General features: G+C 37.2%; 1 protein-coding gene across 1 annotated transcript in view; it reads right to left on the bottom strand.

Annotated features, from left to right (window-relative positions):
- Positions 1-2,230: 2,230 nt before the first annotated feature.
- Positions 2,231-27,323, bottom strand: part of lrp1bb (low density lipoprotein receptor-related protein 1Bb) — a 226,081-nt gene continuing 200,988 nt past the window's right edge. Inside the window, exons 77-92 of the mRNA XM_070837556.1 lie at positions 27,072-27,313; positions 26,478-26,701; positions 25,509-25,615; positions 22,434-22,550; positions 21,440-21,613; positions 19,909-20,034; positions 19,374-19,538; positions 13,446-13,607; positions 12,696-12,870; positions 12,243-12,347; positions 9,792-9,905; positions 7,611-7,687; positions 6,805-6,895; positions 6,301-6,451; positions 4,226-4,300; positions 2,231-3,361 (exon numbers count right to left, since the gene is read on the bottom strand). Coding sequence (XP_070693657.1) covers positions 3,221-3,361; positions 4,226-4,300; positions 6,301-6,451; positions 6,805-6,895; positions 7,611-7,687; positions 9,792-9,905; positions 12,243-12,347; positions 12,696-12,870; positions 13,446-13,607; positions 19,374-19,538; positions 19,909-20,034; positions 21,440-21,613; positions 22,434-22,550; positions 25,509-25,615; positions 26,478-26,701; positions 27,072-27,313 — 2,246 coding nt within the window. The 3' untranslated portion in view covers positions 2,231-3,220. The remainder of the gene's footprint in view (positions 3,362-4,225; positions 4,301-6,300; positions 6,452-6,804; positions 6,896-7,610; positions 7,688-9,791; positions 9,906-12,242; positions 12,348-12,695; positions 12,871-13,445; positions 13,608-19,373; positions 19,539-19,908; positions 20,035-21,439; positions 21,614-22,433; positions 22,551-25,508; positions 25,616-26,477; positions 26,702-27,071; positions 27,314-27,323) is intronic.

Here is a 27,323-nt window from a genome sequence, read left to right as displayed (position 1 = left end):
GGACTAATGGAAGATGGAAAGTAATGACATTGATTAACTATTGATTAAATATTGAATTTAACATGTTGATTGGCTGGGCATACCGGGCAATATGAATGCATCCCTCTCTCTGTAAAGAATAATCATTCAGGCAAGCATAATAGTATTTTATACTGTAGTGAATTAATATGCTATGTTCATTATATTTAGATTGTAAAGCCAAAGTTAATTGTATCATCATGTGAGGACTGAAGTAATTACTAGGCAGCAAAGCCACAGCTCAATGTTATATTTTATTATTTTCCACATTTTATATTTTCTACAATTGTTTTATTTATGTTAATATTCACTCATCTTACTTTTCAAGATTATATTTCATTTCAGTGTTGGTTCAGCTTTTAAGCGATACCTTGATGCAATCATAAAAGACTGTTTTACCAACCTTAAGCACCTCTTTGTTTCTTGATACTGTGATACTGTGACTCAGCTGCATATATTGTGGAGTTGTTTGAGTATTCACTGTAGTTATTTTTTAAACAATGGAATATCATTAGCAATGACAGAAAACAAAAGCAGCCCTAACAGCTACCTTGAGGTTCTCCACAAGTTGTCTGATCGTTGACAAACTGCTATTAAAGAAGCCAGTATGCTTCCTATTTGTGAGGCGGCTCTCCATTCACTTTAATGCAAACAATCTATAAAACATCAACTACATCAAACATCGAAGTACAAAACTGTGCAATTAATTGTTTGATGCATATTGGTACTCAAACCTTATGAAAATAATCTTTGAAAAGGGTTTAGTCAAGAATTTGCCTTTCACTTTAAGATGAGTTTACATCTTTCATTTTATTTTAATAAAACATTAGCTTTTTCTTTACTTAATGCCCACAAGCTCCTTTAAATTTGCCAATCAGACTCATAGTGTAAATTGATGTGATTGCTACATTTTTAGTTTGGTTTCATCAGCCCCTCAGTTCCTCATTCCTCTGGGGTGATCTCAAGTTCCTGACTGTCTCTCTTCTAATTGATGCGTGTTTCTCAGTCACTTTCAAAAAGAAGACATTAATGACTTCAAGGGCATCATCTGGATTATCTTCAGCAAGTACAAATTCCCAACATATATTTTAAACATAAGCTCTAAATTACTCTTCATAAAATGTTTTCATTGATCTCCTGAATGCTACTCTTGGTCCCCCTTTTGGAACCTTTGTCTTTCTGACAAGCACCACAAAATCATGGTCACTGCAGCCATTCGGTACAGTGATATTGAATTGTAACATAAATTAATTTTGTAAACACACAATCAATACAATTTTTACTTGGGGCCCAATCTTTCTTTATACACACTTGTTGTCTGCATTAAGTTAGATGCATTAGTTATAGCCTGCTGCTTCTCTCCACAGTCCACTGTGCAACTTATTCAAGTCGATATTTAACTCTCCTAAATATAAAACCTCATTACCAAGATCACACATTATATCTAATATTTCACACCGTTTATCTAAATAATTCAACTTTTATATGGAGTAACATCCTCTTAGCAGAGGTTTCATATATGATAAAGTAATTTCAACTGAAGTACTTTTCTGTCTTTCACTATCATCAAAATGCGGTGGGCTGGGTGTGCTGGCAGATCTAGCAGATAGCACAGACAGATGGAGATGGGGCAGGAGTGCAGCTGCCTCCTCTGGTTGCCATGGTGAGGGTGGAGGTGAAGCATGTGGAGAGACAGCCTTCATAAGTAAAGTAAAAAGGGGACCGAATTATAATTCAGCAGGTATCACTGTGACACACTGTGTCCTCACCACCAGGTAATGAATGGTGTTGGCTGTCCTGCAACGACAGGGAGGTCAATAATCTCCCATCAGCCACCTTCCTTTGCGCAGCGGGTAAAAGACCTCATACTGTTGATTGACTTGTCAGGTCAGTGGCCATGCAAACAATGGAGGTATTACAAGTCTGCCAGTGTGATCACAGGTTGAATAGGCTGACAGTACAGCACACATACTATTACTTTTGCATACAGTACTATTATACTACCATAATGTACAGTTTGCTTAACATCTTATCATGTGAACAGCTTCAGAGGTCTGCTGTGGATGATAATGTGTATTGTGTTCTGCTGTGGCAGAATGGGACACAAAGTGGAAATAAGCCCCCTTTATTCAATATTGATTTACATTTTATATAAAAATTACTTACATTTAATACATTTCTTCAAAATACAAGCAGCCAAACAACATACAAATCAAATACAAAATTATAAAATTTCTTATATTTATCATCTTCCTTTTCTGAACTAACAGATGTGTTTTATAATAACTCTTCATAACCTTTTTTGTAGCTGTGGTAAATCTCTTCCTTGTCTATATCTTTAAGCCATCTGTTGACATATGAGACCTAGAAAAATATGGTTTTCATTATCTGTCTTTTCAGTGTACAGTACAGGATCTGGGAATCTGATTGGAGAACATTCAAGGTGGGCTTCAATCTCCTTCACAAAATGATAAGTTCATGTGGCATATTATTGTCGAAACACAGCTGATGGAGCTTGAAATCTGCGGAAATGGAAAACACAGAAGACCTATGGAGTTACATACTTTGTAAGAAAAGATCACATTGATATTATGGCCTTAACTGGAAATCCAGTCAATAGATCCGTCAGGTAAAGAGGAGAACAAAAAAAAGACAAAACCTCAAAAACATCAAGCTTCATTGCTTATTTGTGAAGCTTTGTGGTCCGTACATCATATGGCATGTAAAAAAATAAAGAAAAAGAAAAAAACCTTAGACACAAGTCACTTAACTCATTTCTATGATAATTACAATTGTTCAGAAAAATTGACCCAACCTGCCTTCATAACCTTCACAAAATGACACAGTGTCCATATTCCACTTAAACTAGAAACAGGTATGGGTACAAATTTCAGCACTGCATTTTAAGGTTTAAACTGTGCACAAGTGTGGCTTAGGATGTTAATAAAGTTTTTGCAAATCAGCAGCTTTACTTCAGTGTCATACAGTATACAGTGTAGCGCTGTATAACTTATGTTTGACAAACATTAGAAAGAAACGGTAAATGGAAAACAAACATCTTCAGCACATTAACAAGGACATTATGCTGATGCTAAACCTGTAGAACATAAACCTCATAGGAAATAGAAAAAATCTTGTTTCCTCCCTCATACCATACATTGTACACTGTGGTAAAAAAAGAAGTACAAAGTGTAAAGTTAGGCTATGCGGCGGTTTCATGAATTGTCCCCTCTAGTTTCTTTGGGAGTAGCTCTCTCCTCTCGTCAATACTGATGACTGGCTTCCGGCAGTTTTGCCCGTCGATATATATCTTTGCATACATAGGGTTCGAGTAGTTCATGGGCTGTAAAGGAAGGGAAGAAGATGGAAAAATATTTTTTCATTAACATGAATACAGCAAAAGACATCATCTGAGGGATCACCTTACAAACTTAGAGAGTCCGATATTCGCTCTTTTAGCTCTGTTTTCTTGACATAAATATCTGGCTACTTAGCATTTGCTTCTAATTGCAAACTTAGTCTGTCTGCTGTTAAGTGGAGGCCAGGTAGCATCGAGTCTGTTAATCCGGGCTTCTCTGATAAAGAATTGCTGCCTGCTGCATCTGGAAATGAGATATTTAGGACCAGAGTAACCGAAATAATGAGCTGAAATGGACTAAAACACTCAGCAGAGCTGAGGGGTACTGTCAGCTCATCATGCAACACATTACACGTGTTTATTTGAGATAATGTTAGCACAAGAAAATATTGATTAGTGAAGCTCCACTGTGATTATCAGTATTTGACAAAATGTGTAAAACATCTCAATTTAACTCTTTCTAGAGCAGTACAAAGAAAAGCAAAATGCAAGACTCATGCATACTGTAGTAGTGTATTGTTAAACAGCAGAAAGTACAGATAGCAACATGTAGGAAGAGGCCTGTTTAAACATAAATGCAGGCAAGTGTTCTGTCTACATTCTTAAGTATGATAATAGCTTAACTTGTAACTTAACTTTTCTCATCATATTTCAACACTGATCTCACAAATTTATGCAGGAAACAGCTATGGGTAACTGGAGACGTGGCCTTGACTAACTTTGGTACAGGTGATCATACCAGCTCCTTTATAATATTTGCCAGGTAACTGCACAGTGCACACTGCTGGCCTACATCAGGATAATTTTCTTTCTTGACAGCAAACATGAAGGTAAGTTTGGAAAATTCACCTGTCCAGGGATTACCTCCTTGGGCACAGAATTGATGCCCAAGGTGCGAGGGTCACTAGACTGTACACACCAACCCTGCAACACAACAAGCACCACCTCTGTTTACAGTGCACGGTTAAATTCACTAACACAGAAACACCAAACAGTTTGACCAGAAATGAATGGTCATCCACTAGTCCAGTTGAGGGCTATGTGACTTGTGTGAAACTCAAAATGAAACTACATTTAGAGAAGTAGAGCATTGCAGTGGGTTAGGAGAGTGTAGAGGAATAGCTTACATTCAAGACAGCATGCCTCTGTTTAAAATACAGCCAGATTGGTCTGATAATAGCAGATGTCAAAGTTTGCAGTGCAAGAAGCAACCTAGCATTAGTCATAAAGCTTTATAAGTGAGCTAGATAACAATATCAGCCAAGGTGTCAGAATTCATTTGATATGTTAAGTGTGGGGTTGAGGACCATGAACAGAATAAATCTCCAGCTAGATGATGAGTCCTCTTGGTTGATACCACCTGTTCCTTCCTGCACACTGTTACACAACGCTGCAACAAAATCTCTACAAAAGCTAATGCAATTAATTTATCTCAATGCCAGATATCACATTATCACATTCTTTTTTTATATAGCTGGAACATATTTTTTGTGGTTGGTGTTACATATGTGATACATATTGCAATTAAACAATACTTTAGCAAAAATTAATTAGTTATTTTCAAGTTACACAAAATATGTATTGTCTGTTGTATAAACTGTTTACTTGCATTCTTGGATGTAGATTTAACAAGTAAAAGCACAGGCAATTGTGCAGATTCAGTTGGGGTCAGGTTGTCACAATTTTCATGACTGCATGTCCAGTCATGGTGCAGCCTTCACCTGGAACAAGTAACATGTGTAATGAGGATTGGCTTCAATCAAGGCCAATCAAATCAGCTCATCTCCCTTTTCAAGCACTGCATTATTTTTCAAGGAGGACATGAATGCATAGTACACTGTTGCCCATAAAGTTGGAATAAAATGTTTTTTACCTCTTCGCATGAAATGATTGTGACAATGTGATTTATTCTTGATAAATAAAGTGTATATCTTCTCAACTTTATTGATCAAACTCTTCCAAACATATCACAGTGAAACTTAAACCACAATTAACCTTTGCAAACTGTGTATTCAGGCTTTAACTAAATTGGGGGTATTGAACAATTATTCTAACTTTATGGGCAACAGTGTACATGCCATCTTAAGTATGAGTTAAAAACAGGTTCCTAATAGATTAATATATAGCGAGTAAAAATGGATATACTGCTAAATTAGATTAAATTTAGATTTATGGAAATAGTAGAATTCTTGTTCCAATGAATTATGAGCGCACTGACAGATTCACGTGATATCTACATATTGAGCCATTGAATTTTATTACAATGTGTTGATTTTTAATGTCAACACATTTGACCAAAAAGAATGTAATGCAGGATGCAAAATGTATTTATCTATCTTTTTTATGGCAGCTCATTGCTGCCACCATGACAAAAAAAGTTCTGTTTTTAGATCAATTTCAGGTTATTTTTAGCTTATAAAAAACTATTGATATTATTGACATATGCACTTGTTACTTGTTTTCTTATTATAACAGCATATCATATAACAAAAGAACAATCATATAACATGATTGATCAATCACATCACAAGATTGATCAGTTAGCAGTGACGTAGACATATAGAAAGGTATTATTGACATATTATAGCGGTGAGCCGCTTTCAAAATGTTTTTTGCACCACTGTGTTTTGTGTAACAGCTCAGTACCACGTGGAGATTTGTGATCTAATAAAATAAAATGCTATGTTGGAACAACAAGAAAAGTAACTGAATAATTTGGTAATATAAGGAAAACTGCATAAGAAGATATTGTAATGTCGAGAAAAGGATTTTGTTCAAACGAGAAACTTTTCTACTTAAAAAGAGAAATTAATTAGGAATACAGTACTGTGTAAGTATATATGTATTTGCTTTTCTGACAGATTTAAATCTTTAGTTTGCCATTTACATTGTGGTAACTTTCATACTGAGTTTAATAAGCCAACCTTGTGAGGGTCCAGCGTGAAGTTGGGTCGCAGCAGGCTGCCTGCATCAGCGTGGTTGTCATGGTCCACTTCATACATGTTGTATGACGGGTTTCCGATCTCCACGTTTATTCCTCCGTTTGTCATGGGCTGCCTCTGGACACGTTTTCCCCTGAGGTGTGTGGAGCCAGCCATCATTAATATGATACACACCATGCAGGTAAACATGCTGTACAGCTTCGCATGGCTCGACACAACAAATCACATCACACTACTTGGCACAGGTGCAGTGCATCTTTGTTGGGCAGGCCTAAAAGCTGAGTTAAAATCAGAGGCTCACTGCAAAGGTCAGGTGTTCTGCTGAACATGTTGAAACAGACAGAGTTTCCATTTATAAAGCCAGGATGTCTATTCAGCGTCACAGCTGTGTACTATTCTGTTGGATCTGTCATCATCTCTTGCTGCCTAGAAGCCTTTCTTATTTGTATTGTATATATTAATCTACTTACTTCCTTATTTACTTACCTTTGTCTCCGTCTACAGATGTAAATACCTGCTACCACCATCACAATCAAGATTACCAGCAGGACCAGAGGCACAATGATAGCTATGCTCCCTGAGAGACAGACAGAGGAGAGATGGTGTGGAGGGATGAGTGATGAAAGGAAGCTGAGATGAGTGCAGATAGTGACACATAGTACGTAGCCATGCCTGACCGTGGCCTCAAGAAAAGCCACTTTAGTTTTTTTTTCCTTGGGCTTGCTTGCCTGCACATTCAAATCCATTTACTGAACAGGTGCCCAGTGCATTTGGGCTATACTGTAATATTTATGTAAATGCATGTACATTTTGAACACCTGCAAAAATCTGAGTTAGAAATTGAGGAATGGAAAGAGTCCCAAAGATAACGTGGGAAATGGAGCTCAGAATCATCATTTTATAGAAATTTCTTTTATATAAGAGATTTCAATGTATTACTTAAAATTAGTATGAAGACAGTACAATCTGGTTACTGAACTCTGATAAGCCGGCAACAGCAGCTTATTCAAATCAGGTAAACCTGCTGACTGAAAGCTTTTCTGTTCAAATACTGCAAACTGGCTAAGGTGGCTGGAGTTTAGTAATTCTTTAGTTACGGTGCCAATCGGGACGAAGTCCAGTTGTGAAGCGTAAATTTCTGTCAGTATAAATTTGCCTGTAAGAATGTATGGATGTTTAAACGGGTGAAATTTTCAGATGTGCAAGTAATCAGTGCACTGTAGAAATTAATCTATTCATACAGTAAATTGGCAGGTCTTATAATGAGGCTTCTTGAAATTTCCAGTACTCACCTCCGCTGCTATTGTCTGATCTGCTGCTTTTAGGGGCGGGTCTCTCACACTGTGTCCCTGCCCAATTGGCTGAACATCTGAAGGAGGTCAAAAGAGAGTAAAAATAAACCACCATTATAATACTTTTCCTGGCAGAAAGGCTGCTGAGAAAACACCTTTACAAAACTGAACTACATTATGATGTGAGCATGGCTTACATATACAACACATTATGATTCAGTCTTGCTATAAAGTGCTTTGATCCAAGACAAACAAAACACCACCTGGAGAGAGAGCACTATGTGTATACATGTCGTGCCCATAAACAGCATGTGTGAGTTTACATGTTGAATATTCAGTGTGGAAAAAAAAATCAAAGAATGACAGCAGGACAACAAATCATCATCTCATTTGTGTTCCAATGGAATCCGATGGGCGTGATGTATGACCCTTGTTAAAGGAGGTGATATCTAATTTCACACGACTGACGCAAATGGGTCTGTAAAGCATGACTGATCTGGTGGGTGCGACTGGATGATGACACAATGAAATTACTCTAAATTACATGCATTCCTAAAAGCAGAATATCAGGCTCTAAAAAATAAGAATGCAACCCCATACATACGGGAAATAAATCACACCCTCATGAAACGAAATGTCACAGGAACATAAATTTTAATGGTAAATTGGGGACAACAGGGCGTTTGATCTTCTTTGGGAAGTGTAAACCATGAGAGGGTTAATTCCTTAAGGAATGCAGAAATTCTCTCACCCTGTGTTGAAGACATTAAAGATAAACACTTTGCTGATGAGATTTTCAGCCTTTTGAGTAATACGCACACGTGATGACTGGTCAATAACAAACATGTTCAGCTTGCCATCATGCACTGGTTTGCAAATGCACAGACTGATGCCCACATCACACAGACAGTGTCGCATTTTAGTCCCCCCCCCCCCCCAAGATTCTTGTGTCCTGGGTGACGACTGCATGAGATGGGTGAATGGGTGGCAGTGAGGGGCAGCAAAGGTACAGAGTCATGCAGCAACTGAAAATGTAATTCGTGCCATAATACTACTAAAAACTAATACCTACTCAGAATATTAAAAACAGAGTAAAAGTTGAGCTCCAAGTGAAGGATAGTTTAATATGAATTTTAAAAATAGAAATATTTTAATTTATTGCGCATAACTGCTCTTGCTACTATTAACACCATTAAATAATTGATAAAAGGTTTAGTTTGACCTAAAGTTTTGGGTAACATGCTTATTTGCTTTCTTGATGATAGATAGATGAGGGAATTGGTCCACACCGTAAATATAAAACTCAGGTCGCCAGCTGGTTAGCATAGCTTACAAAAGACTGGAAACGGGGAGAAACAGCTAGCCTGGCTCTAGCCAAGTCAAAATAACATGCTGGTGGGGGGTTATGTGCTAAACTATCTTGTGGCCTCAGAGGGTTGTAGTCACTGTGCTGGTTTCAGGCAACCAGCAGAGACTTCTAGGACGTCTGGATTTTGTTACCGTCAGACAGATCCAGGTAAGTGAAAAAACAATATTAATACAAACAATGTTATAATGTGTATTAATAAAAATCCAGTTATTTTACACCAGTCAATAAAGGAATCTTAAGGTAATAAGTAATTTTACTTAAAGTCAACATTATTTTAACATATAAGATGAGTGTAAGAAAACATTTTGTTGCCTGTTCAAATGCAAAGTACAGCTGTGAGTGTTGTTTGACAGCACTTTTACAAACTTACTAATAATAGTTAGTTAGTTAGCTTGCCATCCTCTAAGCCAGGGCAGTGTGACAAAACACATCTCAATTAAAATGGGAAGTCACATAGTCATAATAAATAATACAAAGTGGTCACAACCAAATGGCTATAAATAACGTACATAAAGACATAGACCTGTGAAAATATTTAAATGTGATAATCTAGAGAAATATTAATCCCTGGGCAATGTCATTGTCATCACACTTCTTTCGGTTTACAACTTTCAACCTATTCTGAATTACTTTTTGCAGTCTTTACTTTGTCTGGCACTTATTACATGATAAGTTGCTACAAGGTGGCACTGTGACATTCAGCCCATATACTGGACTGAGGCTGAAATGGAGCCAGATGGAGTTGGGGTGGGGGTGTGGACAAAGGGCGTGAGTGGGCTCTGCATACAGCTGGAGAGGTGAGAAGGACCTACTTGCAGCGTGGTTTGTTAAGAGCTGTTAATGTGCACATCCCCTCATTCTGACAGAAGTAATCGCAGGGGTTGGCCAGCTCATCACAACGTTGGTTCTTGAACCCTGACGTGCAGCTGCAAAACATTGTGTTGGGAGTGATAAAAGGGCCCAGAGAATGTTTATTGTTGAACTGTTGGCTGCTTCATGAACGGAGACTGATACAATATTCCACCTTGAGTCATAAGATGTAGAAAGTCAATCTTGTGTCTGCATCGAGCAAATTACCAAAACAGATAATATGCGCACAATTGATTTCACTGGGTGAAGTGAACATCTGCATGAAAAGAGTCTGTGGTCTCACCTCTGAGATGTGGCTTTTCTTGAGAAATATGGCACATAATTGTAATACAAAGTCTAATCATTTGATTAACAAGAAAACAGAATAAAACACAAAAAAAATACAATCATACATGTACATTGTAGAAGATGCACAAATGCAAATATCCTGCCACAAAAACAGAAATGCAACCATCTCTTCTTATACTTTTTTACTACCTTGTACTTATAGTATTCAATAAACAAAACTACAAGCATTTCAAAAATGCAATAAAAAGTGTGTTCATATAGAGAGAATTTTTGTTTTGAAAAATGTAAAACATCATTGATATTTCTAACAATAATAATAACTACAAATCCAGCCTTGGAACAGCTTTAGGACAATATATTGTGGCTCACTTTTGATAAGCTTTCGATAAGGATGGTAGTTTTTTTGGAAAAAATATAATTTTTTTTTTATATTTCTGTTTTTAGCTGCCTTAACCGAGCAGTATTTTATTTTTTCAAATATTGTGGTTCAACACAAAAGCAGAGTCCATGGGTAAGTTGAGGGGTCACAGCTAGATCAGATATGTCTATAGTAGAACAGAGGAGTAAGTTGAGTTTTATGAATGTGGACAAAACCAAGGTAAGGATTTTTGTAGGTGCTTATAACACGGTGAAATACAGTGATAATTTACTTATTGCCACCATCAATCACAAATGTTTCATTTTGTAGTAGTAAGTGCTGCAGTAGATGCCAATTTGTCTGAATGTGGAGTGTAAATGCTACAAAGACAGACTAAAGAAATATTGAATGAGAGATTGTTAAATGGTATAAGAGGTATGGCGGCATGAATTGTTTTACAATTTGACAACCAATATAACAAAATTGTTGAATGGATTCAATCTTGTGCAAAATGTATTAGTGTAGAAAAGGCTTACAATCTCTCTCTCTCTCTCTCTCTCTCTCTCTCTCTATATATTATATATATATATATATATAGCTCTCAAGAAGAGGAATTTTGGGACCAAATAACCAAAACTGAATCCAAGATATCCTTTTAAAGTATTATCGTAAGTGATCTGGAAAGAATGTTGCTCAGGAATAGGACGACAAAAAAAGTGTTTTCATTTTCAAAATCCCCCCCCCCCTTTTTCTTTTTAATGTTCTTCACTAGTTATCATTACAAGTGAAGCTGCTATGATCTGCAAGGCTTTCGCTTTGGGAAGGCTTGATGAAATATACATTTACTCAGAGAATTAAGGTCAAACATTATGATTTCTTGACACAGATATATCCATCATCTCACATAATCTCTGTTCTTTGCAGCAAATAATAAACCACATTATCGGGATGTGTTAACCTCTTTGAATAAGATGGGATCATTTGCATAGAAATTGATTCTATCATCTGGAATTTTTGAGTGATGACCACAAATTTCGATTTAACCAAGGTGGACAATGGGCAGTTAAAAAAATGACAGTTGGCTTTTGAAATGGATTTCTAATTTCCTCCTAAGAAGCATTTCTAACACAGCACTCCATGTGATTATAGCTGAGGTTGTATTAATCTATAGGCAGCACTTTGAGTAGTCTTTCATAATGATTTCCTTGTGTCTGCCAGTCAAGCTTTTGTCTGTTTCAAGTTTTTGCGGTTGAATTTCATTGCATGTTCTACCACTGACACATACCTCAGCTTCTTTTTATAGAGAGCAAACTTCTAAAATCCACTACTGAAGAGAGTCAGAGAGGCCTGACATCAGCTCTTAACTGCAAGCAGGAACAGTGTGATATGTTCAGAATGGCAAGCTTTGAAGGGGCTTTGAAACCATTTTTTATCTGCCTAAAAACCTTAAGCCACAGTGAGGTGTCACGCAGCATAAGATGGTGTACTGGCACTCAGCCCCCTGCTGTGCTATGGCCTCCACACAGTGACATCAAATCTTCCATCAACTTAAGGATTTCTTTCCAGAGGAAGACATCTATCTTGTACTGTTCTCCAAGCAGGGAAATGGTACCCCTTGGTGATCTAAGACCCGGCTTTCTTGGGCACAGAGCCAGCATTTGAATGGAAACAGTGAGACTGTGAATAATAGTGGAGAACATTCTTTTTTTTCCCCCCACTTTCCTACACCCATTAAGCAGTGACTTACTGACAGAAAGGCAGGTTGGTGTCAGGGTCCAGGTGACAGGTGCCTCCATTGTAGCAATATCCGTCACACAGCTGACAGCTCGGCGCTATTCTGCCATTTGTGCAACTGCAGGGTGAAGAAATAATGGATGCTAGCAACAAGCAGATAACTATACTTTTACAAGAAGCAAAAATGACTCAGTGGTGGTTTTGTGAAACATATGCATAATTCATGTAAAGAAGGGAGTTCAACTGGTTTCTAATTCACTGACAATACCATAACCTAAACTGCTGTAGAGTGCGTGACCCAATAACTTTTTTAGAAATCGAATCAATTCATACAGCCAGCAATGGAGACTATAGAATACACTGTAGATCTAATGCTTTTCCATTAATAAAGAGGACTATAAAACCCCAGCATTACAGTAAAAGGAATGAGGGACAAGAATAGTGATACCAGATACCAAGCACTCACTTGCAAACCACATCTCCTGTTTCCTCGTTAATCAGGCAGGGAGCTCCATGGCATCGAAGACACTTGTCCACCTCACACTTGTTTCCCTCAAACCTGGCAGGACACACACACTCCACATAGCCACTACTAGATAGTGTGCAGGCCTTGGAGTTCACACAGTAGTGATGACAAATGTCTGTCCCACATTTAGAGAGATAAAGAGAGAGAGGGTAGTGCGTAATTAGAAACTGGGAACATAGTTTAAGCTGTTTTGATTGGAAGTGTACAGGGCTTTAATGGGACTTAATTATCCACATCAAATAACATCTTAGCCACAGCTGAAAACATATCAGCCCTTGGGCAAGCAACGGTGGGAAAATACTAATGATGTGCAGTTAAAATTGTTTTTCCCACAAACAATTATGACAAAGCAATATGAAAGAAAATATATTATCATTACAGCACAGAAACATCCAAGGGGTGTTTGATTGTAGTTCTTTGATTTTGTTTATCTGCAAATACAGGCAAATTTAGTGTTTATAGAATAAAAATACTTTAGGGGGTTGTTTTTATTGCGCACGCTGCAAGTGAACTTTGGAATGCTTAGTTCTATAGATTTTATGCAGCATAACTGAATTCAAATCAATGCTTTGTTGTCATTGTTCTTGCGGCTAATGTTCTAAAGGCTAATGCCAATCATATGAAGGCCAAGCACATCATAGTAATCATTTGTTGTTTTTGCAGCCACCAAGTAATGGGTGCAGGACTCACGGTAAAGACAACGGTCCCCAGTGTATTCTGCCATACAGCGGCACACTGGCTGGTTCCCCTGAGTGACATCGCATGTTCCCCCATTTAAACAGTAGTTGTCACAAATCCTCCTCTCACAGAAAGGCCCTGAGAAACCAACAGGACAGCGGCATGTAGGCTTACCTGGACAAAGAAACAAAAGGAAAGATTAAGAGCCTGAAAAGACCAACAATGCCTTGATCCTGAGTCCCTTTAACACATCAACAGACACATCGTTGCACTGGCATGTTCCTACATTACAATCAACATGAACAATGACTGTAACCCACTGATTTAAAAAAAAAATTATCCTACATACTTGCAAGGTATCATTTACATGTGATCACATTTTCACTTTTTCTGCTATTTAATTTGCACTCTGTGAATGTTTGATGACTTTGATGACAACAACAGGTCAAAATGCATTTTAAAGTCAGACACCCTTTTCAGCTACCAAAATGCTGCACTATGTTCACCAGCTAGTTGCTAACGTTGTCCATTTGGTGATGCGCTGTTATCATATTCTGCATTCCTGAAAAGTCAATTGTAGCAATGACAGTGAACCCAAACAGTAAAGTAAAAAACAAAACAATGAGCTGAAAAAAACTCCAAAATGCTCCATATAGCAGAGATAAACTTCAGAGTTGACTCATAATTTTCATACATTTCTGTTCACTATTAACAACACCAGTCACATATACATAGGAATTTGAACCAATATTAATATGAATGTATTGATTGTAGCAGCGTTAATGTTTAATCACAGAGCTGATACGTATGGATGAAAGTCAGACAGAGACTGAACTAGAGCAGGATGTAAATAAAGAGCTTTAGCTTCAAGTTCAGCACTATATTCACCACATTGGTCCACAGGAGCCAAAATCTAGTTAATACTGAAATATTTCTCTCCATCTCATGAGATGAGATATACATGCAAACTACAAATTTGTGCCACTTGGTTAGTTAATATGTCTAGTCATGGAAGTGGGGCAAACTATCAGACTGATGGCTTGGTTTATAACATTGAGACTGTTTCCTCCTCCTGTCGCTCCATTCATAAATTATCCTTCCTTAAACACGTTAATCACAATAACCTAATTATCATCTCCACCTATGGCAGTGGTGAAATGTCCCAAAAAGCACCTGGTTAAGTCTTACAAAGCAAAATACCTAAGGTAATTCTTACTGTCTCACTTCATCTTTACATGTGTAGCTCACCAAAACATTTGACTAATAATGAAAGGTATCTAATTCCAATTAATACACTATCTGCTGGTAGCATTACTGATGTGCCTGTCACTGAAAAATGTAGTCACAAAAAAATATCAGATCATTGTCTACCAAAGCCTGACTGATACATTACTTGATTCTTGAACATTAGCTGAATATGATGGGCTTAAGTGAAACATAGTTGAAACTATGATTAGGATCAAATGAGGCCTTCCCGCTCAACTACACTAATGCCCATGTTGCTTGGGCCACTAAATCGGTGCTACTGATTTTGGTTTCACTCAGTTTGCACGTGAACCTGCTTGCTTTTGTGGTAACACGCTCGACTTAATTCTCTCCTGCAGGATTGAGGTGTCACTTCTGACTGCAGCTCTGGACCACTATCTAATTAAATTTGAAATGACGGTGGCCTGTCCTTGAATGTTGGCGCTGATGTTTTTACCACTCACCACACTGGCCAGGCAACTTTAACTGCACTTAGTGAGCAATTGCCTGTGGTCCTGGCGCCTCTAACAACAGCGACAGATCCTTTTGAAAATTGTATTCAGCCTATCCTACCCACTTGTATTGAGAACTGGAATGTAAATGGCATAAGTGGCGTCAAAACTGAAACTTTTCTATCTTGCATGCCATGAGAATGCACTGACTTATAAGAGTGTTCACTACACTGTGAAAACAGCCCATTCCTCATGGTTAATCAGAAATAATAAATGTAATCCAGATTTATTTTTGACACTAAAGTTAACATGCTAAGATGCCAATGATACAAATTACCTCCTCATCACCAGTTACTTTTGCAGAATTGGTTCCACAGTATTCATATGCTAGTATACTAGTCTTCTACATATTTTGAAACTATGTCCTTTGAGATATTGTATAATCTCCTTTCAGCTTCAAATCAATTACCTGCCTGCTGGACAGCCAGCTGCCATCTAAGCATTTGAGGATCTCCAGCCATGTCTGGGACCTATAATACTGAACATAGTAAATGTATCACTTATGACTGGTACTGTCTCCAGTAGCTTCAATACTGCTGCCGTCAAACCTCTATTAAAGAAATCACACCTTGATCTGTGGTCTCTAAGCAACTACAGACCAGTCTCTAATCCTCCATTCTTTTAAAAAACAATTAGAAAGAGTTGTGTCTCAGCATCTTTCGGCATACTTAATTAACAATAATCTTCTTAAACCTTTTCAGTCTACGTCCTGGGTGTCATATCACTGAAACTACACTTACCAAAGTATTAAGTGACATTTTACTTGGTACTGAATCCCCCTGAATTCCTCCTCCGTGCTTCTATTACTGGATTTTAGTGCATCATTTGATAACATAGACCACTCCTAGACCTGCTTAAAAGCCAATCAGGCATCTCTGGCCTGTCTCTCTCATGGTTAAAGTCCTACCTATCTGAAAGAACACAGTGTGTTTCCTTTAATAACTATTATACATCATTATACACATTTAGTACCTTAGGGCTTTGTTCTTGGCCCCTTGCTTTTCTCTCTATGTATTTCACCTCTTAGCCAAATTATACAGTTATGGAATGAATTTTAACTGCTATGCTGATGATACTCAGCTGTATGTTGACTTGAGGTACATATAAGTGTGCTCCACTTATTTTTGCATTTTTGGTGACTGGAGTCATGAATACTTCCATATAGACTTTGTGCTCCAGCCCTCTGGACTATTGAATGAGTGTGATTTATCATTAGAAGTAAAACATTATCAAAAGGTGGAAATGTGCCATCATATCAGCTCTTTATATTCCTTTCAAAAACAGTGCATTCCCAAGGATAATGCAGCATGAAAGCTGGTTTAATGGGTTTTGAGAAAGGGCAAAAATTATCAATGCCCAGACACAACTACTTGCATAGTAGACAACGAAGTTGCCATGGATACATATCTGGCAATGTAGGTCATACTACACTACTTGGACATTGCAAACCCAGATTATCCCTGAAACAGAATTGTAGAGTGTGAAATTACCAAGAGACAATCACTCTGCCTTCACTCACCTCTTACTGACCCAGCTCTCTGGTTTTACAGTAAAAGCTCCCAACTCCCAGGCCTACTAAACTACCCATTGTGTTTAGGATGTGGTTTCATATCTATAAAACGCAAGTGAATCAGTGTATAATTTTTACAAACACACATTGTGTTTCATACTGTATACTAGCTAATGTTTATGGAACATTGAAAATATCAGCTCACCACAGTGTTCTGTTAAATAGTTAATTGCATTGCATTGCGCCTTGTCAAGTGGTGGAGAGTAACTAAGTACATTTACTCAAGTACTATACTTAAGTACAAATTTAAAACACTTGTACTTGAGTACTTCTATTTGCTGTTACGATATACTTCTACTACATCTCAGTGACAAATGTTATACTTTTTATTTCACGACATTTATCTGACAGCTTTAGTTACTAGTTAGTTTTCACATTCACATTAACAAAACAAAATATAATCAATGGATGAAATATATTATTATATCAATAGGGCTTTTTTTGTCCCCAGGGTAACATTTCTAAGATACCTTGCAGTATGTGAAGTAATGCAGAAAATATATATAAATAAATTGAAAAATGCTCCTAGTTTACCAGGTACAACATTAAAGCAATGACCACATTAACTCATCAATAATTACAATCTTATAATATAGATTATATCATTCTAATATGGGACTTTTACTCAACATTTTCAGTGCAGGACTTTTACTTGTGACAGAGTATTTCTACAGTGTAGTATCATGACTTTTTCTTAATTAAAAGATCAGAGTACTTTCTTCGACCACTAGCCTTGTCTTTCGTGATTTATGTGAAGGAATGAATTGCTTTAGTGTTACCACTTCACCTGAATCAGCTTCAGATGTAGTAACAGTGTCTAAAAATTATTTTGATGATGTGCAGCCTCAGGTTTTCTGTTTAAAGAGCTCTATCCGTATCTTAACAATTGCTTTGTTTAAAGATTGAAAGTCGAATCCTCATATTGGCTAGGGAGTTCATGTTTAAGTTTACTATGGCTGCCACTAAATGTTACATGAAGAACCATGAAGTAGCCTCATTATTTCACTGGAACTCAGTTCTGTTTCACATATTCAATTAAGGCAGCCTGCACTGGATGTACACTGATTGTTCAACACTTTGGAAATGTGCAGCTAACAGATGGAAGGCACATTCTGATCTTGGTTAGTAATACTAACTTGTTACCCTTTATAAATTATTCGGAAAAGGGATCATGTCGTGGCACACTCTTATGCCTTCAGTATTGCTGTGGTAGTATGCAAGTAGACATTTAACAAGAAACCAGTATGTTTTAACAGAATTTAAATAGTATAATAATCACCTTCAGAGCACGTACTAATAATTGAACAGAAGTGACTAACTTTTTTTTTTTCTTTAGAAGTAGAAGAATATATTTTGGTAATACATACATGTATGTGAAGATAGCATTTCATTTTCCTGTCAAGATATTTTGATTCTAAAATTACTGTAATTATGATTATATAATTATATGATTAACTTTACAGAGAGAGAGAGAGAGAGAGAGAGAGAGAGAGAGAGAGAGAGAGAGAAAACACAACAGAAAACAACAGAAGAGATGTCCCAGCCAACTATCAATTAGTGTAAATTAGGATCCAAACATGTTTAAAATCAAAAAAAGTTAAGATGTTGGAGTGGTCCAGTTAATGTTATATCATAGTTTAGAGACACACATCTAAAGTGGAAATAAACCTTGTAAAACATTTTCTAAGGTTTAAGTATGTGTTTTGTTTCTCAAACATGGATTAAAGAGTAAGTAAACCAGTGAAAGGGACAGAGGAGCAGGACTTCAGAGACATCCAATAACTGTAAAATTTCCATTCAATCTCCAATTGATTTTGATTATCACCAACAGGAGCCTGGGACTCCCTCTCTTACAGTCCCGGATCCCTACTACAGTGACCCTACAGCTTATTTAGAAGCAATTATTCAGGCTTCTCTTAATGTCACATAGAGCCGTTTCAAAAATCTAAACAGAAGAAGGAGAAAAGAAAAAAAAAAAGATCAGTTTATATCACGTTTTCCTGTATCTCAATGGCCAAAGCAAAGGAGATTTTATCTTATGCTTCAAAAAGAGAGTGGAGAGTGGAAGAACATTTTATCAAAACAATTCGCATCACAAATCAAAAGCCCACATTTATAAAATATTTCTATAGAAACACAAACCACACTTCTGTAGAAGAAAAATTGCTCTAGAGAATCTTTTTTTTTTTTTTTTACCATGTAGAAATGGAGATACAAACACATTCACTAAATTGTGGGGTAGAACTGGTTGTTTCAGAGTCTGTGAAAGCACGACAGAGGACCTTGACATGAAAGCAGTTTGGTATTTGAGGCTTGTTCAACAACAGAATCAGTGACAAAAACTGCTCAACTGGCAGATGTAAAGCAGCAAATATGACTTTAAATTTGAAAGGTGTGGAAGTTTAAAGGATGACAAATGTAGTTGAATGCCATCATGCATTGGGTCAGTATGCAGGAATAAATAAACGGGCACCTGAATTGAAAATGTCAGGCTTTCTCAGCAAGGTTGGTCTACCCATAGCTTGAAATAAAGGACTCACAGCTGGATTAAGACACCTGAACCATTTCCTCATACAGTACTGGATAGTTTTATCTGATTTAAGGTTAACCTACCCAGAGGTGAGCCCATACAAGTGCCTCCATTTAGGCAGTAGTCTGTACAGTGGTTGACCTCACAGCGCTCCCCTGAAAAGTCTGGCCAGCAGTAGCACCTCCAGTCTCCTTTCTCATTGGCTAAGCAGCGGCCTCCATTCTCGCAGGGGGGACGGCACAGTTCACCTTCACAACAGCAAAGCCTAAATCACTTACTGTGCTGCAGTGTGTAGCAGTCAATCACATCAAACAGTGCCATGCTGCTAATGTCAGACAGCAACAACTGTAATGGTGTAAACCTACGTTTTCAAGTATATAAGCATCAACAAAAACTGCATGCAGGTGTCGGCTTTGATCAACCTCAACACACAAGATTCAATGCTGATGGGAGTGTTCAGTCAAGATCAAAATCTCTTTAATGTGAAAATCGTTTGTGATTATTAGACTACAAGCAAGGGTTCCTACCTTTAAGCAGCACCCACAATTACAGATGCTGCTAAATCATACAACAACAAGCCATCTTAACTGTAGCATGAAGATGCAAGAGCAGGCCTACCTGAGATGATGATGTCACTACAAGTGCCATTGACCAGTACCTTCCCCTCTGGACAGGTGCATCTGGCACCCGTTGGGTTTAGCAGACACATGAAATCACAAGACATTCTCAGGCATGGATTTGATGCTGCGGAAAAAGTTAAAAAGAGCCAAGAAGATAATCTGTCAGTCTGGCCAGAGATGAAGAAGGACCCATTTGTTTGTGAAATGCATCTTTGGTCTTTCTCATAGTAAAGTGTATTGCTTTCTGTTTGGAAGGGTGTTTTTCTCTTGAAAACCAGAGAGACACAAAGCTTAAACATATGGATAACCACACTTATGCTTGGTACACAGATTGTGTTATGTGGTAAGAATTTTCCATTGTCTAATTGATTACCACACACTGAGAGCACACACTCAAGCACCCTTCACACATTACCTACAGTGAGCAGATGAAAACATTTCATTAAAAAGTAAAAACGATCAAAATTACAAACACTTCACCTCACTTCAACAAACATCACTAACAAAAATAACAAAGGTGGGTTGTATTATGTTCAGTACTGCTCATCAGTATGTGTACGCTATCGAAGAGGTCTGGCAATCACTGATTTAAAATTCGTGTTTGAATTTAGAGCAACATGAGATTTCTAACAGAGGGCTTAAGAGGCCAGATCAACTGGATGCAAACTGCAGGTGCAAAAAAAAAAACCTAGTGTTCAACAACTGCATTGATAAAATTGATCTGCCATTATGATTTGCAAATGTGATTTAGATACATTCAGAGGTTAAAATAAAATGTATATGATATATGATCATGTCTCTTCTGACAAGTCACTAATGGTTACAATATTGTTACAAACAGCATAGTCTATTCAAAAAATAATCAGTGCTCAGATTTCTTACACAACGCAGGAGGATGAAAGCCCAGAACAAATCTAAATGGTTGTTAGGGTTTTGCTGAAGATATCCGGCCTTCATGTCATTGCTTTTTGCAGGCTGTGCACATCTTCTGCCCACCGACTACACACTACACAGCCAGTCTAATGAGGCTCTGGGGATTGGAACAGCTGCCCTTTAAGTGAAAAACTGACCAAGACTGAGCTGTGTGATGCGCTATAACCATTAACACCAAACATGTAAAAAATAACTGAACTTGGTCTACTACATGAGGAAAGTTGGATGAGAGTCGTGGTTGTATTGATTGACTGTGTCTGGGTTTTTGTTTTTATGTCACACACCTGAAATTCACAAATTCAAATTAACATTCCTCAAAGAGAGCTTTAATCAACCTTGGAGCTGCATCAGTTAAATATATACTATATATTAAATATAATATATATCATGCAAGACTTTTGATATGAAGACAAATTAACAATACCAAATGTCTTCTTACCCAAGTATAGATTATCCTACTAGATTATTGTAATCCCACATTGTTTATTTATATAATTTGGTTAAAACATTCACCTTTCAACATCAGCACACAAATGGATGAACCATGCATACAGTATACTTAATTATTCCTTCATTAACTATTTACGACAACCTACCATCTTGCTGTTTGTAACGGTGGGAGATCAAAACGTTAGTGGGCTTCTCCATCCCCAAATTGAGAAATTCCACCGACTGTTTGCCGAATTTGTGAATCTTGAAGACCTCATGTTTTAGTCCAGTTCCATAGATATAGTCCTCAAAAATATCAATTCTGTAAGGTTGGGAAATTCCTGTAAATCCAGCAGAAAAATAAAGAAAGAAGATTACATCAAATGACTCTTCCAGACCACTTGAAAGTTAATATCCTGGAGCAAATAGAAGAAGGAGGAATGTTCAGTGTGGACAAATTGATCTTTATACATATTGTTTAGAAGCCTTCCCTTCTGACACACATGAGCACTGTACTGTTGCGCAAAATATGATAAAACAGTGAGTGCATCATGGATAATATGTGTTATAAGTGGAAGTAGACAAATATTTTGCTTTAAATTATGAAGCAAACGAAGTAAATGTTGATTGCAAAGTGTAATGGCCACTGAAGAATGGCACCATCAGTGATTAGTTCCCTATAAGCCCTAATTTCACTATATACCTTGATTATTCTTTCTACTATGATCGGGAGACTCTTTCTTATTAATACAACCATAGGTTTCTAGTTCAAATAGGAATTCTTACATATGTTTCTTGCTTTGGACAGTCATCCGGCTTCTAGCAGTAGTGTGCTCATGCTAGCCTTCGCAGATGGCATTCTTTCTACTTGATCAGTCAATAACATAACCTGATTACTGATTAATACAAACAGATGTTTTAGTCTGCCTTTTACATGGCACCAACGAACCAAACAAAAAACATGTTTTCAAGCGGTGGCCTTTGTAAAATGAGCATATTCGGTTATGATCAAGGAGTTGATAAAGCAGACAGATGGTTGAATATTTGAAGATACAGATCCAGTGATGCAATAATACCACCTGGAAACACTATGATGGGAAAAGTTGAAAAGTTAACTATTTCCTCTTTCACAGAAGAAGTTGTGCTTTGTTTTTTCTTTACCATGTCTGTCCTTGATTGTCACCAGAGGGTCCGAACCATCCAATCTCATACTCCCTATCTGTGAGAGCTCAGGATCTGCCCAGTATAATCGTTGGTTGAAATAATCAATGGCAAGCCCTGTGGGAGGATGAAGGAAAGAGATTTATTTACCGGACAAATTACACAGGGATGATCATAAAATCCTTCAATGTAGGAGACCTTAAGGTCAATACAGTTATATGTATGGAGCAGATTAACAGGATGTGGAGACGGGGTTTCTTTTGTTTATATCCCCTGTTGCTGTTAGCATTCAACATTCATTTTGTTTGTGTCAATATAAAATAGTAGATCTACCATCTTGTTGTGCCCTGCACTTTTGATGGCACAGTGTTTTGATGGCACAGCGTAATTCGCTCACAATTTGTGCCATCGGAAAAATAACAACAGTTTCTGAAAGATGAGACATTGGGCTTTACAGCCAATATGGTGTCATTACGGTAATTCCACTCCCGCCTCTCCCGGAAACCCGCGAAACAAACATTTCTTTCCCAAACATTTCATTTCTTTTCAAGACAGTAAAAACAATTTTTTTTTGTTGTTGCACTGAATCTCTCTATTTAGGAAAATATGTGTAAAAAACAAAAAAAACAAAAAAAAGATTTTCACTTTTTTTGTGGTTTACTGCCCTTTTTGGCAATTTATTTAATTAGTATAGGCATGAATCTATACATATTATTAAAATTTAGGATGTAAGGGTTGTATTGATGTATAGTAAGTTAAAATACTCCAAAAAATGGGACTACAGTACAGTAAATGTAAAAAAAAAAAAAAATGCTCTAGCGGACTGATGGTAGGTCATAAAGGGTTAAATTACAATTTCAGACCTCACTTTTACTTTCTCCCAAAAGTCTGACTGGATAATTGAGCACCTGGATGGGGTGTTTAAATAGGTTTGCGTTTTCCTCAGATGATGAATTCCTCTTTCTGTGACAAAGACAGAGCATTGGTCCCTTGAATTAAAGGAGGCCAAAGCAGCTCTTCAAAACTAGATCAGCTCTAAGTGTCTCCCTATAGACAAACCAACAAATTCCAAGTGGCTGTAAAGTATTCTTTATTAATGCATTTCCTTGGCATTGTTTTCTGCATCTTTGGCTAACATTTTAAAGCTTCAACTTTAAAGCAACATATATTTAGCAGTCTACTGTAGCTACACTGGCTGTTCATTATTCAGTATACATTATATATTTATCATGTATAAATATATTTATGTTGACCATAGATATAGTATAGGTTTACTGTACACAAGTCATAACCCCAACACTATAACTAATGCATGTAGTGTAGTAGTAACATATACAATTACAAAGCAGGTTCTGTAGCCAAGTGTGAACAGGCTCTTGTGGATGTGGTATTAGCTACTTAGGTATTCACTGAATTCAATATCTTGCAGTGCTTTGTATATTCAGTGGCTTGATATAGGAATTACAGAGACTTGGATTTAGTGCACAGAAGGTCACCATGATGTTTACACTTTGTCTTCTGTGCTTTTGATAGAATAACATCTTTGCTGTGAATAGCACATGTCTGTTATGTTTCTATTATTGTGGTATGAACGCATGTAAATTGTTCCTGTGTGCACAAATGAAGAATTTCAACACATAGTGGCAGTGATATTGTAAAATGTAGAGGTGCCAGTTTTTCAAAGATAGTTCATCAAAGGAACCTGTAGGATTGAAGTACTGATCCAACTTGAAATGATTATTTATGACAACAGTAGAATCAGTTGCGAAACAAAATGCAAATGTTCCAACATGTATTTATATTATTCAACTATTCTTTTTCCCATAGATTTTTTCATATAGGCCTACTGTGTATTTAAGGTATAATTTTATTTCCTCTGGTGTTGTTATTAACCTATCGCTACTTCATCACTTCTCAGTGTTAGGAGAATTTTTGGCTCAGTACTTGGGGCTCTGGGGGTCCTCATGCAGGAAACTTTGAGCATCAAACACTTGAGTTGAATCTTAATTTTTATGCACCAATTTGTGCTTTTTCTGTATCAATTGTGGGTGGAAATGTCTTTAATCATAGAAAGGAAAACATTAAGTTCAGGCACCAGGTGACAGCTTAAAATACAATACAATATAATTCTGCTTTGCTTTCAAATATTTATTCCCTGTAGAACAATGTTACTCATGTAATGTTATCGCTGCTGAGGCAACACACGAAGACATAAATTACTCTTCTGTCCTCTTTTGTGTCTTTTGTTTGGGGAAACAACCTCTTTTACAGTCCTTGTGGCATCTATTCATGTCAATGATAAATTAATTCATTTTAATTCATTTATACACCCAAATATCCCCACTGGGACAAGCCATTTGACGATAACTCTGCCCCAGCTCATGGTAGGGTGGAGCTATCACCAAAGCATAGCATAGCATAGCAAGGATGTCTCTCCATCCTCCCCTCTCCCACTGTTCGTTGCTGCTATGTTTTCTCTGAGTTGGGCATTCAGGAGCACTAATGAGTGCACAAAAACAAGTATTTATAGGAATTTTCAACAAAGGCAGCAACCAAAAATAAAAAAAAAGATGACCAGCCTTTGAGTTAGATAGGCAGGGAAAACCCTGGTACAGACACGGGACTTGAAAGAGTGTCAAAACGGCGTGTGCAACTGCAACTGTCCAGTAATTAAAGTAGCCTGTGAATTTTTGTTAACCAGTAGCAGTATAAAGCAGTGTTTCTCATGAGGTTGCACTAGGACATGTATGCATGGGCATGAACCTGTGATGATGAAACAACCAATTCCTGACATTATTCAGCTGACTTACAGGTGGTGGCAGTAACACGCAAAGAATTACAATTTTCCAATAATCTGCTTCGCAAATGTTTTATGGAAAAGAAAAAGCATTGATTGAAAGACTATTTGGCATCGAGGATACACAGATTGAGTCATGAGAAACACTAAATGTTAATATTATTATCATTTTGTTTTCATGAAAACTCAATAGGGTACCTTTAAGTTACCAAAGTAACGACAGAAAAAGAAATATGCAGCAATGTAAATCATTTTTGGGCTTACAAAGAAATACTTACCGGTGGGTCTCCTAAGATTTTTCTCCAGGAGCACTCTGCGTAAGGAGCCATCCATAGCGGACTCCTCTATATGAGAGTGATCACCTATTACGCTCCAATACATCATCCTGCAACACAAAGAGAAATACCGTACATCCCTGACATCTTGTAAAAACATCATAGATACTATGCACAGATATACCTTTGTCCTTATTTAGCCAAATAAATGAAAGCATATAATATGGATACAGCCTGATAATGTCACAGTGATTGTGACTCAGCACAGATTCTTAGAAATCCCTCTATCTAACTGTCTAATATAAGTGAATGTTGCAGACAAATCATATTCTTACATCTTTACTTGCCGTCTAATTGAGTATAAAATGGTGATGTAGCTGAACATTTCGAAAGCCTCAGTATTCATTGTGAGAGGGATGTATCAAGACCAAATGTGGGTGGCGGCTTTGTTCTTGTTGGAAGGCAACTTTGATGAAGTTGGTCTCATTAATGTTAAGTAATAGACAATGCAACTGATTAAACTACTTCGACTGAAGCTAAGAGACTAATACTATACTTACGTTTTCAATCAACACTAAGCAGTGGGTAATTTATCATATTTTCCAAGTAACACTGTTTCGTAAAGTATTGAAAATTGATACGCTGACAAAAAGTGCACTGAAAAAGCTCATCATCTTAATGTGTCTTTAGCATCTCATCTCACTATCCTAATCCCTAAGGGTACACTTCCTGTAGCGACTTTACAATCCAGTGCTTAGCCAGTAAAAACATTTATTGTGAGTCAACAGCAATGCATGGTTGGCAAGACCATGCCTAATTAATGATAAGATTTTGTTGTTGAGTGGTTGAGGATAATTAGTGTCTTGCGTACTAATCTTGGGCCAAAAAAAATTGAATGTGCTCACAATGTTTCAAATATCAATATCTGTCTACAGGGCATGTGTCTTGGGAGAGGTCAGTAGAAAAACCTACCCTCTGGCTGGGTTGACAGCAATGGCATATGGCTCTCCCGCTATGTCGGTAATCAGGCGGGTGCAATTTGGTCCCTTAAGTTGCCCAACGTTTATGGAATATCGTAATTTAGTCCAGTGAGCTGTGTAATAGCTGAACCAGTGCATCCGAGAGTGATCAGTCCAGTAAATGTTGCCTGTGATCCAGTCAGCAGAAATATCTCTGGGTCGGCGGAAGTCTGAACACTGCAATTAATAATAGGCACAAAGTCAAGAGCTCCATTCAACTTTTGTGCATACGTTCACTTAAGAGTTTGGTCTCATAAAAGTCACCTTAATTTGAATTGACAGACAACATAACCAACTGACCAGCTAAGCACTTTTAGCTTGTTTATAACATTAATAATTAATAGTGTTCATAATATCTGTGGTAAAAGGACATAATTAAACATATTAGGGATTATCTTTACACATAACAGTAGATTTTATAAACAGAACAAAAAGGCATGTTTATTCACATTAGCCACTTAGTTGAGAAAATATACAACATAGTGTTCATTTAAAATGTGCTATGATGTTTGAAAGAAAAAGAATAACACAGGTTAGATATACTTACAATGTTTCTGACATTTGTTTTACTTTGACTTCTCTCTAGAGTGTCTTTGTAAAAAATTCCACCAGGGTTAAATTGGGTAGCCCAGATAAACTTTTGGTGGTGAAACAAAGCATCCATCCCAATAATGCGGGCATTGTCCTCAATGTGAGTGAGCAGTTTGTGTCCGTGGCTCTGGTTAAACGGATACACAAAACTTCTGATTTCAGTATCATTAGCTATGTAGAGGACTCGATCTTCTGGTCCTGGTCGATA

This window comes from Pempheris klunzingeri, chromosome 10, assembly GCF_042242105.1.
Source record: "Pempheris klunzingeri isolate RE-2024b chromosome 10, fPemKlu1.hap1, whole genome shotgun sequence".
In the NCBI taxonomy this organism is placed as follows: domain Eukaryota; kingdom Metazoa; phylum Chordata; class Actinopteri; order Acropomatiformes; family Pempheridae; genus Pempheris; species Pempheris klunzingeri.
Note: the sequence above shows the minus strand (reverse complement) of the source record. Positions and strands in the feature narration are given on the sequence as shown.